The sequence below is a fragment of the Cheilinus undulatus genome, linkage group 6, assembly GCF_018320785.1.
Source record: "Cheilinus undulatus linkage group 6, ASM1832078v1, whole genome shotgun sequence".
NCBI lineage: Eukaryota > Metazoa > Chordata > Actinopteri > Labriformes > Labridae > Cheilinus > Cheilinus undulatus.
Window position 1 is genome coordinate 37,997,446 of NC_054870.1, and position 19,714 is coordinate 38,017,159.

The following is a 19,714-nucleotide window of genomic DNA, read 5'->3' on the forward strand; positions in this document are numbered from 1 at the left end:
AATGAATCCTGTCATGGCATTAGCAGCAAAAAAAAAAAAAAAAAAATCCAACAACAGTCAGATTGGGAAGCAGACAGCCTAGTGGTTGGGTTGTGGCTCATGTAACTGGCAACTGGTTCAAGTCCGGCTTGCGGCTGCTTTCCAGCATACCTCATCCCTTCTTCCTCATCCTTATTTACAACTCTATCAACCGTCCTTATCTCTAAATACAGCCCAAAAATACTGATAATTTCAGCTAAGAGTGCTGAGGGTGCTGTGACAAAACAACAGCCAACACTTAGGCCGGCCACACACAACAGGATTTTAAGCCCCATTTGGGGCAAGATCTGCCTCCCCCGACGATCGTGGGGGCGTATCCTGAGAGGAGCCTCATCGCAAACGACTACTTTCCTGAATAATTCTCATGTGTGTGGTGTCAACACGATTGTTTTACTGCTCCAAATCGCGTCATAGCCTCCAAAATCCCGAGTCCTAAATATCAAACACGTTTGATATTTATGATTCTAGGTCGTAGTGCCTCTGACAAAGTACCCACAACAACCAATGAGAGCGAGCAGACGGGGTAGGGTCACAGCTGGATCATACGTACTTTCAGCGCTCACAACCATAAACACAACTGTACCTTAATTTCAGCCATGATTTCATCCTGAGTCTTTCCCTTGTTTTATGATTTTTGCTGCACCTGTAACTCATGCCAGGGCAGCCTGTTGTGGAGAGACAGCAAGACGGTATCGACAGACATCGGTGTTTCTTTTTATTTTTCTGAAGTCATGTGATCACGCAAGGTCGTAGGCAGGTCAACAGGTGTGTGGTCTCCAGTGATCTGACAGTCTGGCTGAGTCATCTAGTGTGTGCGTTCAGACTATTTAGGATGAAAAATGCCTTAGGGTGTTTTTGACTCAGGGTGATGATCGCCAAAAATGCTGGACTGCATGAGTGTTGTACTGAAAATGCTAACAATCCAGTGTCTGTGGACACAGACCCTTAATGTTCGACAATGTCCTGTTAAAAATTTAAATGCCTGAATAAGTAAATAAACAAAGTGTTCCAGTGTAGCTGTGTCTCTGTTAATCATTCATGTTTTCATCTCCTGTGAGTAAACCAGATAAAAAACTCTCTGTGAGCCGAACAAACCAGAGACTGATGATAATGTAGATAAAACAATGATTAACTTTCTAACTGCCTGAATGACTCTTCAGACTTCTATTAAACATCTGCTCACTCATAACTGCCCTCTTATGAGATGAGAGCTTTGATGAGTGCCTGAGTTCAATGGAGTAGTGAAACACAGCAGGAGTTGATGTTTCAATGACTGTGGGATAATATTGTTGCCTGCCCTTGACATTTGACACAAACTACTTTGGAAATTGCAAAATTGAAAATAAGCTTATTAGCACTTCAATTAATGTCTCTCAGTTGTAGGTTTATTCTGCTAGTTGGTTCTTGTGTGCTTATTACATTGTATTCACCTGTTTACTTTACTTGGTTTTAACAACTTATCCAACCTCTCCCCTACAACACACGCTTCCTCCATGCATCGATTACCCTTTTTTCATCTGTAATGCTGCCATCTTCTCACTTTTTACTATAACCTCTGCTTCCATTCTTCTTTTGACAGTCTCTGACTGTACCTGCGGAGCGCTACAGCCTTTATTTTGTAGCCACCAGGGCCTTTCAAAGGATAACCTTTAAATCTAACAGGGACAATGAATCACTGCCTCCCAGTGAGACGCTGCTAACATGCTGAACAGACTGAGTGAATGGATCGGGTTTTGACAAGATGCTGAAAGAAAAAGAGCAGAAGATAAGCATTGAAATAAGGTCACGGCCTTGAAGATGTTGAAGCCAAAACTTAAGGTTTTCAAAGTCAATTTGTCCCTGCCCACACCATCCTCACTAAAAGCCACTATCTGACTTTTTAAATCAGCACTAAACAGGCACTCTGTATCTTGTCTTTCAAAGATTTGAGCCCATGGATTGCAAAAGAAATTGATTTAGCCTCTGGTTTTAAGGTGAAGAAACTGGGAAAGTGCCTTATATGTGAATTCTGGCATAAGGCAAGCAGAAGGCAACTGCATTTGTTGAAAAAAGAAGTCAAAATTCATGAAAGTAGAATAGAAAATGAGACTTTTCTCAATTAATATGTAACCCAGGCCTATTCAGTTAGTGGCCCGGGGGCCTAAGTGGTCCAGCCTGTGGTCATGCCAGAGATGCAGAGGGCAACCTGTTTCACAAGTATTCATAAATTCCCACAGTATTTCAGACCATAAATGCAACACTCGCTATAGTCCAGCAACAGTGTACCTACAATGCACCATGTTGTTTTGAAGCATGGCTAGTGATGCTGGCAGAGGTATACCCAAAATAAAGAGTACAAAACATGTCCTTTTCAACTGTAGCTACACTGTGCAAATATAGTTTTTATGAACTTTAAGATATGCCTGGGTAAGATGTGACCAACATCATTATTTACAGAATTTCATTTTATTTTTATTCAAGTGAAAAAAGCCATTTCTACTACATCAGGTTATGTTCAACTACTGCTCTGTTGTTGTGTTTTTATGCACTTTTTGATGTGCTTTTGTCATATTGCCAATTTTAAAAGGTAGACTATGCATTAAAAGTGCATATTGATCTGTATTGGTCCCAAATTTGACTTAACCAGCTGCTTACTGGGCACCAAACATGTCTGGCCTGGCCACATTTCTTGATTTTAAAATTGAATTTGTACTTGAATAGCCCTGATGTAACCTAACAATTCATTCGTGAATTAGCATTCTCAATACAGCAAGATATCATTTTTCAAATTGCATACCCAACTAAAAACCAGACAGTAATCTGGATAAACACAAGAGCTTGGCTTGGTGTCAAGAGCAATAGTTAGAGCTAGATTAGGAGATTTAACTGGACTGCACAGCATGCTTTCGTCAATGAATCAACATCGATTAGTTGATGAGAGCATGTCCCATCCCACTATCAAATTATGCCCCCTTTTTGGCTGGTGAGTATGGAATTTATTCCTGTTTACCTTGCTTAAAAGTTAGCAAGCAGCTAACAGGCTGTATGTCAAATGGTTAAAACATGGACAAATTTTCAGCTCTGAACATTTTATACAAACTACACTTCAGTCAGGACCAACTTGTCAAGAAACATGATTTGGGATTATAAAAATTCTTCTTTATTAGAAGTTAATAATTTGCACTAATTGCCGTGATAAGTGTGGCTGTTCTAGGATCCCCTGTGTTTCCACAAGCCTACGGTGGAAGTATCAAGCAGAAACACCTTGATGCTTCTCCTGTGCCTACAAGGAAAGCCTGAGGCAGGGAGAGAAGCAGCAAAAACAACCCCGAGTGGCGGCATCAATGACAACATACTGACATTGATTAAGGCAGAAGCAGAGTAAAGGAGGAGCTAGGGTGGAGGAGGGGTGTAAAAGCAGCTTACAGTAAATCATAGCCAGGCTGAAGCAGTTTCAATATGGCAGCGGTGCAATAAACCAATAGCGCACTTAGAGTGAATCAGTTGGCTGTCAGCTGATGAAAGCTTGCCTGAGATCAGGTGATCTCAGTTGTATGGCAGCGCTGGACTCCATGACCTACTTGAACTAATGCTATATGCTCAATTTTTGGTACAAATTAGGTTAACAGTATACCTCTAGCTTGCCTAGAAATAACTTAAAGGAAGGCGCAGTGACTTTGGAGCATGTGCAGAACACCTAGTCCAGTCTGGTCTATTTGATGCAAGCAAATGCAAGAGTAAATTTATCTCTAACCTGATTATCTGGGTATGTTTATTTGACTTCAAAAAATTTGATTTAGTGCAATTTCAGTTGGGCTAGCATGTCTGCATGCATTTTAAAAGTCCAGTTTTAGTTGGATTATCACAATAATTCAAACACCAATTTAAAACCCCGTATAACTGCAATATTGATGAGTTTTAAGTACAATGACTCAGAAAGAGAGAGACACAATAATTTGCATCAGTGCTGAAATGTAATACCTAATATTCCTCCTAAAAACCAAGATGATGATGGCTGTAATGCCAAACTTGAAGCTCCAACTTCAGCTCCTTATGTGAGCATGTTTGTGTTACAAAAACTTTCTGTAATCATCAGAATTTGTTTCATTATGATGACATCTGAGTAGCTGACTTTTAGGAAAAGAAAGATTTACCGTCATGCTGAGTGATGGGTGGAAATTCTGTTACATGAGTCATGAAAATACCAGCTTAGCTTATCTTAGCAATCATGCTTGTAAAAGGAAGTACAGAATGTCTGAAAAACATAGTCCCATTATAGAGAAATCAGCCTGGTCTATATGCAACCTGAGGCGAGAGCTCATGAAGTTAGTTGTTAAATGAGGTTTCTTCCTTTATTCTGATGCTCAGTTTCAGCTCTAGCTGATTGTCTTGACCATGCCTGCATGCCTAATTGTGCTGGTTTCTGCCATGTGACTGGGTGGTTTAATATTTCCATTAATAAGCAGTTGAACAGATTAGATATCTTGCATATGAAGTCACACAGTCTGCCCTGTCCACAGATTCCCCCTTATAATCTGTGTGGTGCAAGTTTTGTATATGAAAATTCAGACTTGAAATGTCAGTTTAAGATGCCTGCAAACCACTTTATGAAGCATTAAACAACATTTTACATGACAAATGACACAGGGAAGAGGTTTTTGTGTATGCATCTATGAAGGCAAGCAGTGTTGTGTTTTAAGATGTCATCTTGCATAGTCAGAGAATAACTCTTTCATTCTGGCTTGTGCAAGTTTCCCTGTTTAGAGCACCCTCAAGGGGAATCACTTCATATGTCAGAGTCACTGACATTTATGTTAAGTAGGCTATTTCTATTTTGTTACTTTTTCTCATGTTTATAACTCCTAAATACCCCTAAGGGTAATTGCCCACTAAAATGCATAGTAGCCTGATGTCAACACCAGCATTTCCATTTCGACTGTTGTGATGTCAAAGTAGTTACGTGTCTGCGAAAGGGTATGCCTAATGAAGTGATCAACGACTGCACAAATTAAAGAAGACTATCCTGATATATTCATGTTCTGGCTTTCCTTCATAGGTGAACTTTTAACACTGAAGTCAAATAAACAATAACTGTGATCAGTTTTCCAACTAAAGTGTCATAACGAAACAATTAAGTCTGTTCTCTCCAAAGGCCACAGCCTGAAAAAAAAGAAAAATGCTGCCAAATTGAGCAATTTGACAAAGAAAACAGAATAAACCACGGTGTGGTCTGATAAATTAAAAATTAACTCCACTTCATAAAAACAGTAGCTTGGCTCTCTTCCTGCTCTCTACATCTTTGGTCTGCTAAGCTGAGCCAAGCAGCAGACCAGGTCCTGCGGGGATGTGGAGGATAGACTTGGTCCTCGTTCTGCAGCGGCAGCAGAGCCTGAAACGCTGCAAAACGACAGCAGCTTGAATTCTAGAGCAGCACCAGATGTTTGGCTCACTATCAGCGGCGGTCCACGGAGCGGTGGGTCGCTGCTTTGTGTCGTTACGAGGACCGTAATAATTTAATCCTTTCCAAACAGAGTAGGAGGCATTGCACAGCTCCCTGGCACTGTGCTAAAGAGAGAAACGGCTACAGCTAAGCCTCCTGACCTCGCCGAGTGGGAGATCAACTCCTGCCAAATAACGGCCAGTCCTGAGTGCACTAACGCTTTCAGGGCTGTTTTTATATTCCATATACTGAATATTTTGATTTGATGCTGACTTTTCAGCCACAGGTTCAACTTTTCTTTCAGATTCCTTCACACAACTTCTTTCAAAATCGTTCAATTACAGCAGCTTGTGCAAGAATAAATAAATGAGCTCATAAACTCAGAGTAGACAAGAGATGAACGGCTTTGTCTTTGGTTGCACTCTTGAATTTATATCATAAACTTTACACCCAAATCTCCCACTGTGACAATCACACTGATGGAGGCAATATCACCTTTATGAAACATTTCAGCCTGGAGCTGAAAGCTGCAGCTTGTTTTCCTGGACTTATATAAACCCTCCCTCCTGCTATGTGTGTCTCACAGCAGGTATCACAGAGGGAGTTTTACATGCAACTGGATACCTGCAGACTTTTCTGAGTCATCCACAAAGAGGTGGATGCTGTTCTTCCTACAAATTCAGCAACATGATACAAACCCAAACTGGAGAGAAAGACAAACCTCTCTTTGACAGAATGAGCCAATTCACTGGGTTTTTGAGCTCACTTGCACAACATTATGCAGAATGTGCTGTTGTGCCAAGCTGGAGATGTTATGAAATATCCCTCTCTGGCCGACGCTGTGGTTATTTATGTAGAGTGGAATCATTTAAGTAGGTCAACAATCAGATATGAGCAAATTCCGTTTTGATTTGATCCGACACGAGCCGATGTGATTCCGCTTGACTCTGTGCCATGCGAGCACGGAGCAGGGTTTGTTTGGTGTCCCGATTTTTTTTTTTGTCTGGATTGAACTCATGTGGAAACCAATGACAGCAATCACGTGTCGGTCAAGATCATTCTCATCACAGGCATGAGCAGCTCGAACAGACAGGGCACATGTTTAAGTAAAGTGTAGTTCTCAGAAGCTGTGCATGAGTAAAGTGTCTCTGTCTTTTATTTTACAGCTCTTTGAGGCATAGATGAACTTGACCTACATTTAATTTTCTCCCAACAAAGGGGAATATTTGAGTCTGGAAATAAAAATTCTCCATCTCATTGTGCCAAGTCTGCAGAGACTAGAGAACTGCATATATGCATGAGATACTCTCCAGTACCCTCACAGATCATTTTCAGATTCAAGAAACTTCCGAAGAAAGTAATTTCAAGTAGATGGTAAAAAAATATAGATCATCTCCTTTAACCATCTTTTATACATCAGGGAACCCGGGCAGTTATCTGATTGGATGAGAGGGATTCCCAAGTGCTGTTAAAAAGTACAACAGCACTGAGAATTTAATATGAGAGCACTCATTGGGCTGGTCAGGCCAGCAAAATGTAGCTTTAAACATCTTTAGAAATTGTCAGTCAATCGCAGGGCTGACATATAGAGACAGACAACTAGGCATGCTCACATTCACACCTACAGCCAATTTAGAGTCACCAATCAACCTAATGAGCATGTTTTTGGTAGTGGGAGGAAGCTGGAGTACCCTGAGAGAACCCACGCGAGCACAGGGAGAACATGCAAACTCTACACAGAAAGGCCATGACAGGGAAGCAAACCAGGGGCCGTACTGATAGGAGTATGCAAAAAGTTGGTTTGCAAATCCACCAAGAAGAAGAAAGAAGAAGCAGCCACTTGCAGTCTATCCTGCTACTATGGATCATTTTATTATTTTTAGGATGCCAATAATGACCCTCTTCCTAATCCCTCCTAATCAGAGGATATAACAGGCCTGTGCTGCATGGATACCACAGTTTTTGATCAGACAGGAGACATTTAGAATTGCCTTTACAGCCCTACTCACCAACAGGTAGACTGTGTTTGACCACGCAGACTATGGCAGAGTCCACATGAATTGTGCCTGAGACTGTGTCTTCAAGTGTACTAGACTTGGGCATAGAGCCCAGGTGCAGTACGCTTGTTTTCTGACTGATCCAATGAACCAGACTCTGGGGTCAAGTGTCCCCTGGCCTGGGTCCTGAATGTGAAACCACCCTGATGTTATCGTAGACAGTCTTTGTCTACATGCTAATGGGAATTCTGGCTCCCCTTAGAGATCTGGATCATTAGGCCCAGCTCAGCAACAAGAGTCAGCTCCTTCAGCTCCAAAATGGCTCTTCATTTCCTACCATTCTGGCTTAATTAGATCAGTTAAATTTGGCAGTATATTTTAGTATCAATGTGCCCTTTATTTCATTCCATAAATCAGTGACTCTTTACATCTGTCATTGGTTTAACAAATTTTAAACCAACAACAAAGTGCCAAAAAGATGCTGCATATCAGTTTTCATTGTTGTAATTGCTTAGAAAATACTTTTTTTTTCTTTCATTCCCTTAAAAGTAGTGATTTTGGAGATATAGGCTTCTGGCCCAATTCCAAGAAATGATACCTCAGAATTACACATGCACACACCAAAGTATATTTCATTACACTTTTGTTTTACGTTTGTATGAAAATTTAATTACTAGCCCCTTTCATATATGCATTACATTCCTGAACATTTCCCAACACTCCACGTGAATGCTCACCATCAAATCTGTACCTCAGTGAAACTGACTTTTCCCTGCCAGCCCCTTAACAAAATGTCAACCTGAAGTTGATTGAGCTGATGTGTGAATGCAGGACTTAATAGTCTGAAACATTCAGCACAAGTGAGTAGGTGATCCGATGCTGCCGTTCATGTTGAGCAAAGTTTCTCTGCTTACAGTTGGGATGAATCAGGCATGGACATGCCCTTAGATATGCTGCTGTAGGCTTGGACTGCAGAGGCACACTGAGCTCCTCTCTCTCTCTCTGTGCATTCATGTCATATTACTGCACATCATGAACTTTAAATCTTCATGCACCATTTAAGTCACTAAGCATGTAGCTTCCTAAGCTCCCTTGTCTCATCAGTTCCTCTGGATCATTGAAGTGGACAAGCTGCTGCGGTGGATCTGCCTGACTGCTACAACTATTAAAATCTGCCTTACATCTAGCATCATCATTATGAAGTTAATGTGAATCTTAGATGAGCTCACAAAAAGCTATAAGTTACACTGGCAGCCATTTAAATTTCATTGTTTGTATAGTTGCCAAAGTTAATTTTAGAATGATATGCCTATTATCATTACTGCTCATACTTCACATACTGCACCATTATTAAATGTCCTTGTAGCTATAAATCTATTCTCCCATTGTTGATGTTTCTCAATTTGTCTCTGTTCATCCAGTTTTTCAGTTCCACCTACAAATCCTTACAGAGTCTCAACATATGGCTGTTGAACATGAGTCTGGTAAAAGGTGGCTCTAACTTTGCTAAATGTTGCTGAGTGCCGTATTCATGCTGGATTAATGTTTACTCTTTTTAAAGTGTCCTGACATAACCACTGTTATAAATTGTGGCTATAAAAAATATAGACTGACAGACCTGCCATGCTTATCAGTTTAGTGCCATTGCACCTTGTGGAAACATCCTTACTCATGTTATGATCTCAGCCCCAGAATCGTTACCGTTACGGTAGACTCTTTCTTCTCCTTCTGCATGTGCTATTCAGATGCCAACCCTCACCTAACCCAGACGGGGTATTCTGAGCTCAGAGAGTGCATATATAGCATCTGAAACAGATTATCTTACACTGTGAAGTGCATTTATAAAAGGTAAGTCCCTGAAAATGCTGCCTGAATGTCCTGGAATCATCTCAAACTTGTCTGAAGTTGTGCGTGAAATCACAAAGCAGATAAATGTTCATTAAAGGAAGTAGCCCGGATACTGTGACATGAAGAGATGCACAAAGAAGCAACAGTTGCAGGATAACTGGGATACTGATGGCAAATAAATGAATGAATGAATCGAATTAATAACCTTTTGATGGCTATACTCTGTGATTATATTGTGCCAGCTGAGCTTTAATGTTAAAGCAACATCCCACTGAAGGTCAGAAACGGCTGAGATTATCTGCAGTCTTTAGCCTACCATCAGTTCAAAGGTATCCTGATATTCATTAAAACAGTTCAAACTTTTTTGTTTTATTGCTTGAATGCGCAGGATGTCATTTCCACAAATCCTACCTCTACTGCTAACTTCTCGTTTTAAATTGAGGACTTATTCAGGGCCACTTTTAACATCTTTTCTCCCTCACTATAAGAAATCATCCACCATAGTATTTACGGAACAGAATCCTCACTTTAATACAAAAGGTAAGCAGCAGAGACAGGCAGAGCTGAGCAGTGAGTCTCAACTCAACTTGTAGGTGTCCGGCGAGGCCACAGCCCCAGGGGATTAGGGGTGGGAGGATGTAGTCACCCATTAACTGTTGGTGTAGAGAATAATTGTGGTCCATCATAAGTAAGCAGCACAAAACATGAATGAGATACAGCAACAGAACAGCAGCTTCCTGTAGAAGACCCCACTGGCCAAGCAATAAACAAATCAAAAATGAGCTAAGAAAACATTGAAGACCAGACATAAGGACAGCTTCAAATGTTTTTATTCTTATAATCCTCTGAAGGTATTCACTAGACAACTCAGTCAAACCATGAGACCACACATCTGCTGTCTGAAGTAAGGATCCCACAGTGAGGATCATGAGATCTCATAGAATCTCACGTGATCGAGCGTGACTTCAGTAGAAAAACAAACAGAGGAGGATGAAGATCTGGCTGTCCTGGCATGTGTTACAGTTGCAGTGACAATCAAAAATCAAGGCAAATTACAGGTTGAATTTCTGGCTGTGATGAAGGTATAGTTTTGTTTTTGTTTGTGAGCTGTAAAACTATGCAACATCAGGTTTGTGACGATACCTAGACAATTATATCAACCATATCACAGGGAGCAATAAAATAATACTTGAGGATTAATTGTACAAATAAGTATTTTTGATTATCCTCAACTTGGTACATTGCCTTCTCATCATCAGAGGGGGAAAATCTGTGATGTCATGTATGGAGTACGTACACTGAAGCACTTTTAGTAATCTGAAAGACTTATGTAATGACCAATAAGAGGTCCTGTTCTATTTAGCTGAAAAAAAAAAACGATCACAGAGTGAACTAAATATTTTAAAGTATCCCATGAGAACTACAGGAAATACTCAAATCTGCAACAGCACCACTCAAATACCCAACAGTACCTGCTCATCATCTTAAAAGAGCGTCACAACTCAAACACAACACATCTTAATGTTTTAACCCATCTCTACACAGATGTCAGGTCAGGAGCATATGCTGGTTCAGCACTTTGCCGCATCAATCTTGGTCCTGTACTACTCCAGTCATCCTTCAGGTCCATGCCCCATCTCTCCAGGTATCCTCCTAGCTGCCCCAGGTCCATGCTGTATGGTTGCCCCATGCATTTGGACCAGCCAACCATGTCCTGGGCACCCAGTACTGGGTGAGCTGGATCAGGCCTGAGAAAGCCTGCCAGGTGCCTTTAAAAGCACAGCTATCCTTTCACATCCCTGCTCTCCTGAGTACATCAGCATTAGACACATGGTCTTACCAATGATAGCCAAAACTGATGCCTAGAAGCAACCCTAATCTTAATCCCTGAAAGCAGTTTTAGACATAAACCTCATATTTGATCATCTCCGTCTTTAGGCCTCTTGGAGTACAAGACCCCAGACAATTTACATCTGCCTAATGGTAAAACTGCCTATGTTCCAATGTTAACAGCAAACATGCATCAGTCATGACAGCTTCCATTAAAAGACATGGACTGTTACAACTATAAAAATTTAAAATGTCTGTCTTTGAAAAACTGTTCAAAGTATCGAAAGGAATGCAAGTACTCTACTAAAACTATACAGCTAACACAGGAGTAATCATTCTATAATTTATGTAGACATTCTAGAGAGAAAATTTAACATAATGTACTTCAACATTCTTTTACACTATCTTCAGAATTTACCAAAATAATTTTTGCCCCGGGTAAGCTACAGCACATCAGTCCAAATCTGCAACTTCTCCAGTCTCACTCTGTTGCTCCCTCTCGCTGACAACGGAGACTCCCGGCAGACTTTACCACCCAGAGAACAGTTAATACAGATTTAAGACCTGTCACTCAGCGGTATGTCCCTTTAGGAAAGAGTAGGAAACACCAGCTGGCAGAGAGACCGCTGATTATTAATTAAAGCTGTCAAACATAAGAGCCTTGTTCATACTTTATTCCTGTCGCTCCATTACACATACACATTTATCGTCGGTGTACGTAGGTCGTTCAATGACAAAGCACTGAGTCCACCAAGTGTCAACAAATTAAATCCACTCCTCCATTTATGGATGAGTTAGCTGGCACTTTAATTTCATGGCCATCTTGTGTGTTTGTACAAAGAAAATCACTCACACAAATAAAGCTGAAATGTTTGATAAGACAACTTTCAAATTAATGGCCAACTATTTGGAAAACCATCCAGGCATTTTAGGAATTTTTAAGGGATTAAGAAGAAGTTTAACGTATTTGATAGCAAACTAATTATGAAACAAGGTATTTGAGAATGTCACATGTGCCTTGGGGAACATTATTCTACACAACTGTTTAAGAATTATTTTTGGGCCCTTATGCCTTCACTCTGACAGAACTGTGAGAAAGTAACAGATGGGGGAATGGCATGCAGGAAAGAAACCAGACTCAACCCAGTCTGCCCACTTCAGATGAAGACAACAGCCTCTATACGAGGGTTTCAAAGACATAACCACTAAGCTACCAGCACTCCCAGCCAAACATCTGCTTTACTGAGAACACAATAAATGGAAAGGAAAGGCATGACTTTAAAGCATCACTCAACCAAAGTACAGTCTAAACTCACATCATAAACTAGACTGAACCCGCTCCTATCTAATCTGCACGATCAATATCTGAGCCAACAGGGCAAGTTAGAATCGATCTGTTTCAGCTATTGTCAGCCAGATCAATCTATCAAACCAAACTATCCCAGTACAGCAGCTCCAGACAGGCACTGCTCTCAATCTAGAGACCAGACAGAAGCTGGATGGAAAAGTTAGAGAGATATTTTAATTGAGATGGTTTCAGTACTATCATACTTTCAGACACCACGTTTCAATATTTAACATGTATTTCAATAGTTGGCTACATGGTAACTAAAGCTGCAGACATTTTTGATTGGAGGGCTTGACTAAATACAATGGCTGGAACTGCATGAGTAGCATTTTGTTTGCTGCTTGCACCTACATACACTACATGGACAGAGGTATTTGGCCACACCAGCTAATTAATGAATTCAGGTGTTTCAATCAAACCTGTTGTCGCAGGTGTATAAAATCAAGCACCTAGTCATGCAGTCTCCATCTGCAAATATTTGTGATATAAAATGGGTCGTTCTGAAGAGCTCAGTGACTTCAAGTGTGGCACTGTGGTGGATGCCACCTTTGCAATTTGACGGTTTGTGAAATTTCATCCCTGCAGGATATTCCACGCCAAACTGTTAGTGACATTATTAGAAAGTGGAAGTGTTTGGATGCCAGGAGAACGTTACCTTCTTTACTGCATTGTGCCAACTGTGAAGTTTGGTGGAGGAGAGATAATGGGGCTGTTTTTCAGGGTTTGGTTCAGGCTCTTTATCTCATACCAAGCATACTAAGACATTTTAGACATTGCTATGCTTCCAATTCTGTGGCAGCAGTTTGGGGAAGGCCCTTTTCTATTCCTACATTACTGTGTCCCAGTGGACAAAGCAAGGACTATGAAGACGTGGTTTGTTGAGTTAAGTGTGGAAGAACTTGACTGGCCCACACAGAGCCCTGACCTCAATCCATTTGAGCATCTTTGGAGCATCTCGTCCAATATCAGTGCTTGACCTTATGAGGGCTTTATAGAATGAATGGGCAAAAATTCCCTCAGAAACACTCCAAAATCTTATAGAAAGCCTTCCAAGAAGAGTGGAGAATGTTATAGCTGCAAAATGGGAGGCAACTTCATATTAAAATACATTCATTTGAATACAATGTCATTCCAATCCCTGTTGGTGTAATGGTCAGGCAGCTGAATACTTTAGTCCATCAGTATGTAAGGTATAAAAAGCTGTTAGAAAAATGCTGTCAAAAGATTCCAGCCATTACAACAAAATCAAGGCTCAAGCTGTATGAGTGCTGAGTCTGTACGACAAACAGCCAGGTGTGCAGCTGTTCTGCACAGCAAAATGTGAATCTTTGAAATGAACGGTCTCGGGCAATGATCAGATACACAAACATCCCAAGCAGCTGCACCAGGGCGCTAATGTCGGCTGTGTACATATGGGTACCATCTGTTTTCTTTGATAAAATTTGAATAACTTGAAGATAGTTTCAAAATTTGAGATAACATGGAGGTATCCTATCAATAAAGACATTATTTAACAATCAGTGCAGCAGAAGTTGACATTTCTTTTACTATCATATACTTGAAGTGGAAAACTTTTGACATTTTCAATAGTTTTGATACTTTAAAATGACTTTACAATGAAACATCTCTGTTATTTTAATAATCAATAGCATCAAATGCAGCAAAGTTTTAAAAAAACAAGTATTCAGACATTTTTGAGCAAAGCTGCTGCAGGCAAAATACAGAAAGAAGCAGTGGCCTATACAGATGCAAAGGTCAACAATATTAATGTTTCTTAAGATCTTTATGCATCTCAAAAAGACACAAAGTTAGATTTATGTGTCTCACAAACAGAGGAGGACACTGTCTAAATTGAACAAAAGCACTGGCAGCATTGGAGGTTATTGGCATTTTTAGTAATAAGAGACAATGAATGTCTGAATTTGGGGTGCAGAAGTCTACTATTTTTCTTACCATGGTGTCAAAATAAATGTTTTTTTTATGGTTGTATCAAAGTGTAAAATTCCAGTATCCTGACAACTCTACTGCACAAAGGATAAACCAGATTCTCTCAATGTCTAAGCAGCACTGTTCAAGTTAAACCTTAAAAGTAACTTCAGTGCTATAACTTCCATTTTGCTCACGTTTCAAGACCTACTGGTTCATGGATCAAACATTATTTCAGGAGTGGTCCCGTGCCGATGAAGTGACCCTGACGTTTATTAGCACCAGTAAAGAGTTTATCCTATAAGAGGCTCAGGAGAACGTGGACTCAAACCCTGGAGTCACGTTCGATCACAGGTCGTAGCTTTGCCTGAGGGAGCGACTGAGAGAAAGAGGGTGAGAAGAAGAGAGAAAATAGAGAAAGACAAGAGTCACCGGGAGTTGACGGGCTGTCTGACAGAAAGCCACGGTGAGCCGAGGAGCTGAGGTGTAAAGACACGTCTGTGCTCTGGAGGATGATCAGAGAGGCAGCTCTGATTGGGACGATGTGATGTGATGGAGGCAGGTTATCTATCAGCTGTTCCCACTCGGCTGCACGCGCTATATCTCTCATGTCAATCTCTGCATTCCTCCACGGCTCACCTCGCTGCTTCCCTCCTGTCTTTATGCACTCTCTCTCTTCTCTCTTTGTGCCAGACTGAGGCTATACATCATTCATTCATATTTTTCTATTTGTTTGTGCTTTACTCACCTTTGATATATTGCTGGACCTGCTGGCAGAATGACCCAAAGGCTTTTCATTCTGTGAAAGAGAAAAAAAACAGAGACAAAGTTCATGTGAGTGGAAATACACTGAGCCAGAAAGAGATGCTGCCCAACTGGCACATAATTTCTTCACAATGACAACTGGCATACAGCCCTTAATTACTACCTTCAGCATGCTTTAATTGTGATAAAACCTCTGTAAAGTGAAAGGCTGTTTAACACAGATGTATAATTTTCATTTGACCATTTTAAACAGAGCAGACATGTACACTAGGTGTCTGCAAACAATCAAACAGCTAAATGAGGAATAATGGAGTTATTCAAATAAAAAGAATAGAAACCCATCAGCAACAGGCAGCCGTTCAGCATGACTCAGTTTCTGCTCAAGGTTTCTGTCTGTAAAAAGAAGGTTTTCCCTGACATGGTTAATGGCTGAATATTTAAAGATTGCTTTGCTCATGGAGGATTAATGTTAAGTCTCCGTACACAATACAACAAAGAGAGTGGTCTGGGCCTGCTTTCCAATATAAGTGAGGTAGATCAGTGGCAATGTTTTTTCATTAGCTTTAACCTTCAGAACAAAATGTAGGAAAAGTTTTTTTAATGGTGCATGAAACACCCACGCTGACTTTAATGCTCTGAACAATAAAAAACATGCACAGCAAATCTTTTTTAACTTGTGTTAACTGTGTTTGCAGATCTTTCTGCAGGTTTTAAGCTCAAAGTTAATGTTAGCACACCAAACTTGCCCAAAAGCAATGCTAACATGCTGATGTTTAACAGTAGGAATACCTCACCATGCTAATACCTGCTAATAATCACCAAACAAATAGCTTACAGTGCTGTTATTACAGTGTTTACCTGCCTCAACAGATTAAACATGCATTAACATGCTAACTTTGCTAATCTGACAAATTGAGCCTCCAGTGTCAGTTCAGGCAGACGAGTCAAGCGCTGCTATGTAATTGAGAACAGCTGATCTCACACAAGCCAGCAGATTTGCTCCCACGCTTTTGGCTAGTCACACTCAGGCTGCTACATTTAGACTTCTCTTTGCTGCTTCCCCTGCAAGCCAATTTTTGCAACCCTCCTCCACCCCAGCTCCTCATTTATTCTGATTCTAACTTAATCAATGCCATTCTGTTGTCTGCTCTGGGGTTTTTGCTGCTTCTCTTCTTGTCTCAGGTTTTCCTTGTAGGAACAAGAAAAGCAGGAACATGTGCTGTTCCTGCTTGATGCTTTCCACGTAGGCTTGTGGAAGGGCAGGGGGGGGTCCCAGAACAGCCACACTGCCAGATATAAATAATAGATGTAACTGCTTATTAATAACTACAAAAGAAGACAAAACATTCATAACCTCAAATGGAGTGTTTCTTGACTAAGTCCTGACTGAAATGTAAGCTTTGAAAATGTAGCCCCTTGCATTGTGTCTCAACCTGGAGTTCAGGACACCCTTAAAGGGGGTCCCAAAGATCTCAGGAGGGCACAAGACTTTGTCTGCTCTGAGGCTGTCAGAGTTAGATTTGCACACATCAGCTAAAATGATGATAAAACACTCATAAAGTAGTTTATATACAAGTCTTGAAGTAAGAGCATCGTCTTCACGCCTTTTTTCTGAAGGTTTTATCAACGAAACATTTAACATTTATTATATTTATTTTTTACCACTCACCAATTTCAATTTTCAATCTGTTTACCAATTTTACCAATCTCCACATTGCATTAGTGAGTTGACATGGGAATAGTGGCCAATAACAAAAGTTTTTATGCTTGTCTTATGTAATTTGTTTCAGAATATTTCACCATATGTGACATAAAGAAGGTGTCATGAAAGGGTCAGGCAATCAAAATCAATTTATTCTGATTTATTCAGCAGGAAACATGGAGATGGTGCAATCCAGTCGTTGAGGTACTACAGCCAGGAAATAAGCGGTGAATCCACACGCACAGAATATCGCCTAAAGGCATGCTTCGAGCTAAAACTGACAAAGCCAGCAGATAAGAAACATAACACAAAGGTTTCCATAGTGTAGATTTGGCAGTATGAATGAAAAAGCCCTCTTATTGGCAACAGTAGGATGAGGAAGACTGTTTCATGGTTCTTCTCCTAATGAGGAGTGAAACCACTTCTCTCAGCAGCTCAGGCGCCTCTGAGCATTTTAAGTCGCTAAATCAAATTTCTCTGGCATTAGACAAAAGACAACAAGCTGACTACAGAACACAGTCGTCCAAACTCTAAATTAAATAGTGTCACAATATTTGTATCATAACCCAGAGAGAGAGAAACGGGCCAAAACTGTCAGCCTGTGTTTTAAGGTTTAATGATCCTTGATTGTCACTCAGTGTTCCTGGTGTGCATCGTGACACTCTCATAAACAGCCACAGGACACTCAGTGTCCATGTTAAAGCCTTGAGTGGTTTCTTGATGAGTAATCAATCATATTTACATAATACTGAGTTCACATAAGGGTTGCTGTGCTTTGGACACAAACAAGTATCTGCATGCAGGAATCTCCATCAGGAGTGTTATTACTGTCTTATAGAATGGAAAAATTCAACTGTCAGGCTGAAATGATTTTCTTCAAACTTCCTTTGGGTACAGTGCACATGATAGATCATACACTAAAGCTTTATTACATAACCAGAATCCCAGAAGGAGGCCAGTGTTCTACAGAAATGATGGAAGAAGACATAATGTACAAGATGATTCATGCAAATTTCCTAACTGGTGGGTGGTGACCAAGGCCGCTCATAAGGAGGGATAAAGGCAAGAGTTTTCTGGGTTCAACCAAATGTGGGTTCCATGGAGTTAAAAAAAAATCATGTTCCACCGTAAAACTAAGCTTTGATATCAATATATTATTTTTAACCTAACATAATTGCTTTTTCTTGAACATGTTAACAATGTAAATGGACACACGCTGAAATAAACCATAGTGTGCAGAAACATCAGAATGGCATAAAATAAAAGAAACTGAGACAACTTTAAGGAAAAAACTATTAAATGATGCCAATAGTGCCAATTTAGGTAGAAAAAGTGGTAAAAAGAGGTCAAAAAATGGCTAAAATGGCTTGAAAGTGGTAAAAGATCTTGTTAACAGGGGCAAAAATGGAAAAAAGTTCTCAAAATTTGCTAAAAGTAGCAAAAAGGGGTTGATCAGGGCAAAAAGAGGCAAGAAATGGCAGGAAAAAGTGGTTGGAATGGGTTAAAAATGGGGGAAATGGGTTAGAAGTGGCAAATATGGTCTGAAAAAATGATTAAAAAGTGTTGAAAATGGGTCAAAAAATAGCAAAACTTGGTTGAAAGTGATGAAAAATCGATTAACGGGGGAGAAATGGAAGAAAGTTGGAGAATTGGTTAAAATGAGCAAAAAAAGGTCAAAAAGAGTCAAAAAATGGGCAGGGTAAGTGTTTTTAAAAAGTGGCAAAAATTGGTTACAAATGGTATATATGGGCATAAAAAGTGGTGACAGTTTGGAAAAAAAATTGTGAAATGGGGTCAAAAAGTCTCAAAACAGGTAAAATGAGGGGAAAAAAAAGGTTAAACAGGGAATAATGGGTTAAAGTGTCAAAATTGACCAGACACAGAAGGGAAATTGAAAATTAGCAATAACAAATACTTTCAACATTAGAACTCAATCAAAGCTCAAAAATGAGGTAAGTGTTAGAAAAGCTAACAATGCTGCTGATCCAACATCAATAAATCACAACTGAGGCGGGCCCTTGACTGAGTTTTTCAGGGGTCCTGAATATTCTGTGGTCAGGGATGATGACGACTGTAGATGAAGTTCAGAGGATCAAAAGTTTACAATTCAAGGTGTTTTCATTGCAATGAAAACTCTGTAATAAAGCTCAACCATCATCACGCTGTAAGACATTGAAGCCTACTATTGTCTGTCAGCATACTGACTATATCTTGTAATCTTGGATCCGAAATCTTGGGATCATCACAGAATTGTAATGGGGTTCCCAATCTGTCAGCTCTCGTACTTTGTTTTTTCATCACCAAAGAACTTGTTCTGTGCCAGAAATAAAAAGTGTGTTATTCCAGTGTGTTAAGAGCTCCTTGCTGGTACAGGTGAAAGAACTGGTTTACATCAAGGCCTGGGTTCTTACGTCTGAGGCTGGGGATGGGATTGTAATGCTTGGCTGAAAGGGGGTGACCGCCAGACATGCACACACACAAAGCGATGACCTCACCCACTGACCACATTGATCATTTTCTCACCTCTATAACACCTCCGTTACTTTCTCTGAAGACAACCGATCTGGGATCCCATCATCCCCTCATTATACACTCAGAGTAAAGGTGAAATGTCACAGAGGGTTTACATATCACACCTTGATACAGAGGTCTGATAAAGGGACAGATTTCCAATTTTGGAAATCAGTTAAGACACAGTTTGTGTCAACTGGTGTTTCCCAGGGAACACTGATGTAATTTTGGCAGGGGCAGGCATAAGGGTACATATTTTTATATTTCTAACTCTGAAAGAACCCACAGTTTTGCCCTTAATATGACATTTGTAGATTACTATGAAGAGG

General features: G+C 40.2%; 1 protein-coding gene across 2 annotated transcripts in view; it reads right to left on the reverse strand.

Moving 5' to 3' along the window:
• march8 (membrane-associated ring finger (C3HC4) 8) overlaps positions 1-19,714 on the reverse strand; it is a 176,145-nt gene that overhangs the window by 31,944 nt on the left and 124,487 nt on the right. For both annotated transcript variants that reach the window (XM_041789362.1, XM_041789363.1), the window contains exon 4: positions 15,156-15,206. In XM_041789362.1, coding sequence (XP_041645296.1) covers positions 15,156-15,206 — 51 coding nt within the window. The remainder of the gene's footprint in view (positions 1-15,155; positions 15,207-19,714) is intronic.